The sequence below is a fragment of the Ptychodera flava genome, chromosome 2, assembly GCF_041260155.1.
Source record: "Ptychodera flava strain L36383 chromosome 2, AS_Pfla_20210202, whole genome shotgun sequence".
Classification (NCBI taxonomy): Eukaryota; Metazoa; Hemichordata; class Enteropneusta; family Ptychoderidae; genus Ptychodera; species Ptychodera flava.
Window position 1 is genome coordinate 7,858,684 of NC_091929.1, and position 10,145 is coordinate 7,868,828.

Consider the following 10,145-nt stretch of genomic DNA (forward strand, 5'->3'; position numbering starts at 1 on the left):
TTTTGTATTTTGCGCATGCGTGAGCTCATATTTTCAATATGGCGGTCTCCAACAAATTTATTTGACACTTTGGAAATCGTATATTTGACACCGTTGTCACTGGACACAGCGAAGGAATGCGTTAAATTTGGAAAAGTCCGAGAGGTAATGTAAAACATTCAACGAATAACCTTGGTTAAAGTATTTAACCCATACACGACTGAAATTGTAATTTTGCACCGGGCGTTCAGTCGTAAACAAAATGAAATACCGTAGGATTCCATAGAAATGACAGGCAATCCTCGAACAGTTTATATTGTATGCATTTGTTCATACGATATAGTGAATAATTGCGCTCTTGTAACGTTTGATTTCAACTTCTCAAAATAATGTACAAATACACTCGGTATAAAGTTGACCAGTGGTGCGAAAATGGACACAATTATGCAATATAGTTCATTACAGACAGTCGCGTGGCAGTAGATACAAGGTGACGGACGGGACGAGCTGAGCGTCACGATTTTTCATTGAAACATGAAAATATCTTTGGTCGATACATGTATATGCTGTCCCAGTAAGACTTAAGACAATAATCCCCTAAAAACTGTAGTAAGACGAAGCACCGCAGCGCTCATTTAGTATGTAATGAAACCATGCTATCCCGGTTTGATTTACCATAAATAATGTTTCTGGCCTGAATGACCTCCAGAGAGATCGACTGTTTTAGCAACTAGCTAGAGACAGACTTTGGCTAGTATCATTATTGCTGTGAACAGACTCGCAACGTAACTCCTTTGTTATCAACCGCCACACCAACACATGCTCAAATTTCATAAGAATTCTCTCTTTCATTTCAAAAACAATAGGTTTTGTAGTTGTAGAAGTATTAAAATTGCCGAGGTATGGGAACATAGGTACATGATCCTTGGCAATGTGATTTGGGAAGCCCGGTACCAATTCTCTAATATCCCCTCATATGTTTGTATTGATATACTATGGGGGAACTCTGGTTATTACATGACTCAGGCATATGACATTGCCCTGGGGTAATCTGCTGAACAGAAATATGAATTGCATGTCACTGAAATGGCATAGCAGACTTATAATCCATGGTACAAAAAGGCCATGTAGTATGGTGTCTTGGTCATATCACAACCCTGGATAAATCTCAGCTATTTCGCCATCGACAAAACATGCCATCATTTAAGAGAGTTACTACAATATCACATACCTGGACATCACTTCTTATTGAAATTCTCTAACGGCTGTCCGCTATATTGAAACAAGCCCAAGGCTATGCTATCACTTTCAGTCCAACAATGTACACTGACAATAAATACGGATCATGATGAATGCTTGACCCAAAGCACATGCTGGAAGCTTCAAATTTTAACAGATCAGTTAACATCCGGTATTTTTTTTAAAACTTGATACTTGTTTTGATTTTCTCTGTCATAGGTTTACTATAATGCATGCGTGGTGTTCCTCGAATACATAGAATTACTGTTCTTTATTTCAGATAGTGTGACCCACAGGCTGTTGAAAGATAGAAGTGTCTGGGAATTTATCCTTTCACATTTGCACCGTTCAACATATCATGGTAGACACTACCTAGCCGACCAAGGCGTTGATATTACCTCTGTTGTGATTATTCGACCAGCCCAACACCACCATGCATGTCAGCAGCTACCGTCCAGTGCTCTATCTACAGCTGTTCATTCTCTTTGTTGATCTGTTTGTCAACTCATTCAGTGAACTGCTGAGAATAAGTAATGTCACAATACTAGTGTTGTACATGTGAGTATGCATTTCTTTTTTCAGTGAAGTTATTTTTTGTTCACTTTGTCTCTAGTCCTAGGGAGACTCATGTCACCATTTGTGCCCTTTCAAAGTCAAAATATTTTCTGTCAGGGAAAGTACGAGGATATGTCATTGAACTTGTAAGTACTCGTAGGCCTTGAAAATTCCTCTTGCTTAATGCCCATGACATGAGGAATTTTTGGAAGAGTGAACATTAGTCACACAATAACATTGTGTATTACTTACCCAGCGTGTTCTTTTTAGCCGGATGCCGGCCAAATTGACCGGCTACTTTCGTATTTTGGCCGGCTACTTTTCAGCACTGTTTCGCTCTAGCCCCAAAATTCTGGTTTGATAACATATTTTGATTTTTTGGTGGTCTTGCAAGCCGGAAATAATATTTCAGAAGAGCCGATATGGCTATATACGCGGTGAACTTGTTGCTATCACTGTAGTACCGCGATCAGCGAACGTGTTGTACTATACTGGGAATCGCTCTCGAGGTCAACCCTGCTTTCCCGATCACAGCCCGAATTATTCCGACGTTCACATCGGGTATAGCCGAACATTGGACAAACATACAAGTACGTAATGCCCGCGAATAGCCGACCATTTCCGAATGAAGCCGACGTTGTTTCGCTCAAACGCGGAAGAGAAAGTCGACGCTTGAGAGCTTTGGTTTTCTGCGTAAGAGTAGGGTATTGTCTGATGGGTTTGGTAGGTTTTTGATCAAATCTAAAGCGACCAAAAGTTACTGAGTCTCATTTTTCATATTTTGAAACGCCATGTCAATCCATCCATGGTCGATCACAATGTCAATATTCAACTCAAGTCGATCGACATCGCGTTTTGTTGAGGGGCCGTGGTTGTGTGCTTCGCGGAAGAGAAAGTCGACGCTTGAAAACTTTGATTTCTGTGTAAGAGTAGGTTTTGCGAGGTTTTAGATCAAATCTAAATGAACAAAAAATTACTTGGTCTCCCTTTTGTAACTTTGAAACGCTACGTCTATCACAGTGTCAAATTTCAGGTCGACCGATATCGCGTTGTGTGTACTGTATTACAATCGACTGCCGGTGCTTTGCACACATACGGTGTAGCACCGTCCCTCCGGACGGTGAGTGTAGTACAGGTTGGTGTTCGTATAGTTTCGGATTTTATCAAACATGAACACTGAAATTTAGCTCTCTTTCTTTTAATTATATTCAACATCACCAAAAAATCAATAATCAGCTCGCGGATTCGTTTTATTGTGAAATTAATAGTACAGTGAATTGAAATCACTGAAATTGTGTTCCTATAATTCATTGAATTGCATGAATAAACTGTTTGATTTTACTGTATCTTCAGTCAAGTTTATTTAAATCAGTAAAAAACTTTGTACAGCCAGACTGGTCAGGATTCTAGCGGATAGTTTTCTGGTTTGTGAAAACCACTATCTAAGATGTATTTCAAAATGTTCTTTTTTCCAGTCATGAGCTAAATATAATTCTACACAACAGTCTGGTGAAATTTTGCTATTATCCTTGCCAACTGAATGCAGTTATCCTAATGACAGGCCTGATTGATATCAAATTAATTTTTCTGAACTGAACTATCCCACGAAAACAGTTTGTAATTGATTGAGATAATGATTATTCTGTATGCTGAAATGGTTTTTCATACTGTACAAGAATGCATGAAATTACTCCAAAATGTCTTAAAATTTAAAAATTTCTTGCACACCCCCCCCCTGAAAGCCTTCACATGTGTGTATGTTGAAATAGCCTTTTATACACTGTATAAGAATGCATAAAATTGCTCAGAAATGTCTTCAAATTAAAAAAAAATCCTTATCACCTTAACACTCTTATGCTGAAATATTCTTTCATACAGTACAACAATGCATGCAATTAATCTAAGATGTCTTCAAATTTTAAAAATTCCTTGCACACAGGGAGGGGGACCCCCTCCCTGAAACCCTCCCCTGTGTGTGTAGGAAAAGCTTCTCACACACTGTTTAAGAATGCCTAAAATTGCCCAGAAATGTCTTCAAATTAAAAAAAAATACTTAATACCCCCCCCCCCCCCCCCCCGCCCAGGGAATTTGGTTGCATACAGAAGCTAACCGCCTACTTTTCTAAATTTTTCCGGCTACTTCAAAAATTTTTGAGAACCCTGCTTACCAGTGATGAATAGAATTGTTTAGGGAAAGGTGTAAAATGTAGCAAGAGGCACCCATGAACGCCTTTTTAGCTTTTAGCTCATATCTAAATGTATGTGTCAACCAATTTTCATTTAAGAAAATTATCTGCAGGGAAAATGGTTAAAATAATTCCGTCTGGGCTGCCAAAAACTATTTACAATGCAAATTATTTATTAACACTTGTTCAACTTAGAATTTAATATTTTTCTGCTCATTTACCAAAACTAAATTTGTAGTAAAGTATTGTATGTGAAGTGGAACTAGCTGTGGTACAGCTGGACAAATGGTGCTTAAATCAAATGTATCCAAAGATGTCTATTGTAGAGTGACTTGCCTCGCCACTTGTTAACTTTGCATTTTACATTGATCATACACCCACAAGAATAGAGGAAATGAAAATATGTGATCATCAGACCATGCAGAATGCTTTAAAAATTTGCCCCCAGGAGCTTTGCACAAGCTCTTCAAAGATGCCATCAACATTATTGTGAACAGTTGTGTATACATACCTTATATCAACAACCACAGTAATTCTAGTCAGATGGTGTTTTCTTTACAGAGCAACAATATGATGATCATAGGTAATACTGTATGCTACTAGCCCAGGGACATTTCCTCCAAATCAAATGTAAACAAAGAAAAAATGTCTTCTACTTGTAGCAATGTATGGCTGTTTCAAGGAATGCACTACGAAGTAGTTGCAAAATTCTTTTTCAAATGAGATCCTAGGGAACCTGCTCAAACTTGATGTTTGAATGCAGGGTTTCCACAAGGGGATTTTTTGAGGTGGGCCACACCTCTGTTTTATGGAGAATTCATTTTAATGACAAAAGAATATGTAAATTTTACATTGTTATGTAAATTGATCACCCCTCTGTTTTTGCAAAACAGCTAAGAATACTGGAAATTGAGGAATGTTTTAAATTCATTATTGAATATTTTTCTGGTATCTAACACCATTCTTTGATTTTTTCTCTAACAGAATTCAAGACATCTGTATCATATTTGCCGCCATAGTATTGTTTCTGATGTTCTTCAATACCTATGTATTCCAAGCTGGTCTTGTCGGTCTCTTAGTCGGTAAATTCAAGTACACAGTGCTCATTGTTTTTATTTATTTCATGCTGTGTATAGGCCTGCACATCTGGACAATGGTGAGTTTGACACAGTGTACTTCTTTAAGATAGTTTTCACCTCAAAATTGACATGAACACACTTACATAAAGGGTAAGAAAGTGTAGTCAGTATATAAAGTCCTAAATTTCAGAACCCAAGCATGTAGTGTTGTTCCAATTTACCCGTTGAAATTTCAGCAATAGAGACACAATGCCCCTTCCTTTGGCATCCTTGGTGAAACACCTGACATACAAAGTTAAAATGAGATAAATAAGTTTGAATGATGAAGCTGTCCAGCTTCACCCTGTTACCAAAATAGTTTGGCCCAAACCCATTGTTATCCATGGTGAATGTGGACCTGTCTACAGGAGATTGGGGTCGAAAAGGTTAAAGGAAGGCATTCCAAAATACCTCTTGATTCTAGTAAGGCTTGTTTCAACTTCTAATTGTCACATCTGTACTCTGTTTCCAGTCATTGCGATGGGAGGATGTGAATGCCTATATCTGGACACCGGGATATCAAACTTTATATGTATTCCAAAAAGTTGGTAAGTAAGACAGACGCAGTGCCCTCTCGTTGATGTACTCAGTCATATAACAGCATTCTTTTCCATGGTTTGTCAGCTATTCAGGTAGTACATGCCTCAAAATTGAAAGGTTTAAACTTTCGTTCAAACTTTCAACAAAACTGTCAATCAATCTCTTTTAGCAAAGCAAGAATAAAAATCACGGGTCACTGAACAAATTTTGGTCTTGGAGAAAAAATTACTAAACACTTATGGATATTGGAATTCAAAATGGTTGCCATCCCTGTGTTATCTCTGTTAGGAAAAATGAACTGTTTATTTCACAAATTTAAATAAAACTGTCAGTCAATCTCTTTAAACCAAGCAAGAATAAAAATCACGGGTCACTGAACAACTTTTGGTCCTAGAGAAACAAATTACCAAAACATTTACTGATATTGGAATGGCTGCCATCTCTGTGTTAACTCACTTTGGAAAAATAAATTGTTTATTGTCACAAAACTAAGACAGTGAAATCTTTGCTTACTCCAAGAGCTTCAAAATGAGCTCCCAAAAGTGGTAGACCCGAAATTTGTTTTAGAAATTTGAGTCTGAATATCTGTCCACTGTGGAGCATTCTGCCTTTAACAGTCTTGTATTTTAGAATTTCATTGCTGCAATAGCCATCATTCAGTGATCTCTTTCTACTTTTCACTTTTATTTGTTTGTAATTCTAATTTTTCTCAAGTACTCTACTTAATTCAACAAACACAGTAATTTGTTGTAATTTGATGAAAAATGAACTAACTTAGAAAATTTTTCCCTTTGTGAATCACATTACAGTTGCTGTATTTTATTACTACTTCTATAAGCGGACTTCTTACAGACTCGGTGATCCTCGCTTCTACCAAGACTCGGCATGGCTTCGAACTCAGTTTAATCGGAGACGGTAGCCATGACGACAGCTGCTGTCCACTTTCATCCAGTCCTTCAGTCCAATTCATCCTAAATTAATGTCAGGTGATATCAGGAGCCTAACAAACACATTAGAACATTGTGTGTATATCTTTGAGAGAAAGGAAGCATTAATTAGACAATAACTGTGACCTTTTATTATTTTTTCATTATTTTTGCTCTTAAAACAACTTTATGTGACATTGTCATCCCCCAAACTGTGTTGAAATACAAATTACTATGGTATAGAGCACAACACATCATATACCATGTGCAGTGTTTTTGGTGATTAATTAATTGAAGTTCAGATGGAAATTCATTAATCAGCAATAACACATTGTGTATTGTGTATCAATTCAGTGTTTTGGTGATCAGTGAGTTCAAGTTCAAACTAAAATTCATTTCAAACAATAACATTTGGCACAACACACATACAGATAGTGTTGACATGTTGAACACTAGGTAATCGTATTTAAGAATGAACTGGCAAAAATTACTGGAAAATGAAAACATCAAAGTGACAGCTTTTAGGGCCACAAATTGAAAGGGTATATGTTCTTTTGTATCATTTAGAATATTTCACAATAATGAATTCTCACCACCATGATCTAACCCACCTTCAGTCTTTTCTGTGTTGATAATGAAGCTGTACATGTGTAAAAAGAGGTGAAAGGTCAGATTTATACGGAGATAAAAGGAGTTGAAAGGTCAGAGTTGTACACAGGTGAAAGGTTAGAGTTGTACGTAGGTAAAAGGAAGTGAGAGGTCAAAATCTTAAAGTAATAAACTTATTAATACAGAAAGTATTAAACTTTTACTCAAGCGTTCCTCAAGAAAAATTGAAAACATTTTCTTTCATAGTTTTAAGGCTAAAAATCAGTGGTCACAGTCAAAGTTTGTGATCTGAAAAACAAATTACCACAAGTTTACCAATTTTTAAAATTCAAAATGGCCTCCATATACCTATGCTATCTTGTAATAGGGGAAAAATAAACTTTCGATTTTACATTAAAAAGGGGATGAAAACTTCTGTTACTCCCATTTACAGTAGCAGATCAGTGAAATATGGCAAAAATGTGAGTGGATGAAAAATCTCCAAGGCAGAATTTCCCATTTAGTAAGGCATGGCTGGGATAAAATATATATCTTTCTTAGTTCTGTAATTTTGACTTTCTGACAGTGAACGTCGGCTATATTTTTATCAGTGGTTGAATTTTTCACTTAGCCAGTGTACAGTACCCAACAAATGTCAATCAGAAGAATTATTCTATTTTTGTAAATACGTCCAAAAAGTGGAGGTTGACTGTTTTTTTTATATGAATTGAAAAAGAAAATTCTCAGAAATTACAGAGCTTGCCAATCCATTAATGCATTCATATAGCAAAAAAATAAACTTAAATTTATTCAATACACATAAGTTTACTTACTTTTGAATGCCTTGCTAATTTATTCTTTCAAATTTTGATACTTAGAACGTTTTTGCAGTTTTTAGCATATTTACTTAAAATGACCCAGACTCAGTATTTTGTCAGTGTGCTCTTTGGAAAAAAATTGCAGCTGGCTGATAGAATAGTTCTGAACAGCCTCAGAAAGGGAATAGGAATTTTCAGGTTAACCATTTCATATCATTGAGATTTCACTTGTGTTTTTGTTTTTTACCAGTCTTATAAAGACAATCTACCTTTCCTTTCTTAAAATTCTTATCATTTGATATTTATTACACTATATCTGGTTCATATTTTGTCATGTGCTATGATTAGGGCGCCCTCTAGAGGAGATGGCGTCTGTTTCTGTGACTAAGATTTTTGTACTGTCTTTTCATATTCCTTGCACTTTACACTTTCCCATTTAAAGGGGCAGTCCTCAATCCCTGGTTCTCGCATTTGTTGTTGTTGACATTGACTTTTTTTTGTGATTTTAGTCCTCTGATCTCCCTTTGAAAGTTGTGCACAGTTAGTCAATTTGCTTATATATAAAGCTAATAAAAAACCTGTCCCTTTAAATGAGATATATTCCAACTGTACTCTGGGTTGAAAAGACTACTCTCAAATATAAGCAGGAAATTGTACAGGACAAAGGTACAGTCAAGTGACTACAAGGACAATGGTATGTGCTCATCGTGTTCAGTAGGCAAGATAGACCTAAATAATGGGCATGGAGATAAATGGATTAACAAACCGTCCTATTTTTTTTAAACATGTTTCATTTTTAAGCAAAGCTTTTTCTCTCAAGGTAGTGAAAAACTGTGGTGAAACAGTTTTGTAAACCTCTCAGTGGAAATGCATGACATTCAAAGTTGTGATCACAAATATGTTCATACGTATCTACTTACTGTGTATTTAAAGAAACCGGACTTGGTACTTCATTGAGCTTTTTGTCTTTATCATCATGTACATATGAAACTTTGCTTTTAAGAGAGACCAGATCTTATTTCTTAGTTCACTTGTGTTTTGTAATGTAATCTTTTAACTTTACACATGATTGTATATGTATCATTTACTGAAAAGAATCACATCTTTGTTATTACTGGAACATAAATTGACAAATTATTGCAAGGTTCTTGTGAATGTAGTGTTGATTGACTGACCGAAGTCTTTGTTGTAGTCCACCAAACTACCCACAGTATCATGTATACGAGTCAAACATTGTGATTAGCAAAAAATGAAGAAATGAAAGTTTGTGACCCCTCCCCCCAAAATAGCATGGAAAAGATATTACCGTAGTTAAAGTGCATATTAGAAGCTCATTCGACCATAGACCTTTCTGGAGGGTCTATGATTTGACAGAACCTGTATCACCCATCCTTTCCACATCCTGGTCTTAAGGCTGGCGAAATCACAACAGGGACTGTGGAAAAACCATGGACGTAAAAAAAAAGACGTCCATGGATAAACTCTGACAACAATTTGGTAAGGTTGAATTCTTGGAGGTCAGAGGTCAGGTGCAGTCTGATTTCTGTAAGCATAACTTCCAGACCTGTGACCTAAAAACGGTGCACACAGGTTGTACCACAATGTTGTATAATGTTAGTATGGCAATTTAAAGAAAATTCTTTGTTTGCCGTCCTTGGATTTTTGAAAAATCTACTAGCCAGGGGAAAAGCCAAATAGACAAAAACACAAGTGTATTAACATTAACTCAATTTTTATTTGGTTTCTTTTGGAAAAATAATATATATTTTTATTTGTAATAGTGTTAACAATGTTTTTGTTTTCTTAATTTTCTATGAAACCTACCGGCACGCGGATGGCAAACAAAAATTTTTATTTAAAGCGCCTAACAGAAAACAGCTGCTCGGTGTGTCGGAATTGAACAAGTGCCTTTCAAAAATGACACCTATTGTCCCAGGGATTCTTGTGCATTAAAAAACGAACCACTTAAATATCAGCTCATCACTTCCCCTTCTCGAGCAAATATATTACCACGTCCTGTCGTTTCACAATTATCTTCCTAGAATGTTTCTTCATATTCGTTTATAATGAGGAAGAATAGACGATTTTCCGCTGATTGCGAGATCTCGCGAGATTTTATTACATGCCCGTAGAAACAGGTTTCCAGCTTAGTAATACAAGTCAAACTTAGTATGGAACTAGAAAAAGTGCAGAACT

At 36.3% G+C, this 10,145-nt stretch overlaps 1 protein-coding gene across 1 annotated transcript; it reads left to right on the top strand.

Moving 5' to 3' along the window:
* The first annotated feature begins 13 nt into the window (after positions 1-13).
* On the top strand, positions 14-9,096 carry LOC139152652 (transmembrane protein 138-like). Its single transcript, XM_070725920.1, has 5 exons — positions 14-144; positions 1,499-1,776; positions 4,944-5,115; positions 5,550-5,625; positions 6,427-9,096. The coding sequence occupies exons 2-5, from the start codon at positions 1,652-1,654 to the stop codon at positions 6,534-6,536; spliced, it is 483 nt and encodes a 160-aa protein (XP_070582021.1). The 5' UTR covers positions 14-144; positions 1,499-1,651; the 3' UTR covers positions 6,537-9,096.
* Positions 9,097-10,145: the final 1,049 nt, after the last annotated feature.

Excerpts from the sequence above, each read along its gene's own strand:
- LOC139152652 (XM_070725920.1), top strand. The coding sequence starts at position 1,652 with ATGCATGTCAGCAGCTACCGTCCAGTGCTCTATCTACAGCTGTTCATT. Across the intron at positions 5,116-5,549 it reads GCCTGCACATCTGGACAATG|TCATTGCGATGGGAGGATGT; the intron begins GTGAGTTTGACA and ends CTCTGTTTCCAG. Across the intron at positions 5,626-6,426 it reads ATATGTATTCCAAAAAGTTG|TTGCTGTATTTTATTACTAC; the intron begins GTAAGTAAGACA and ends ATCACATTACAG.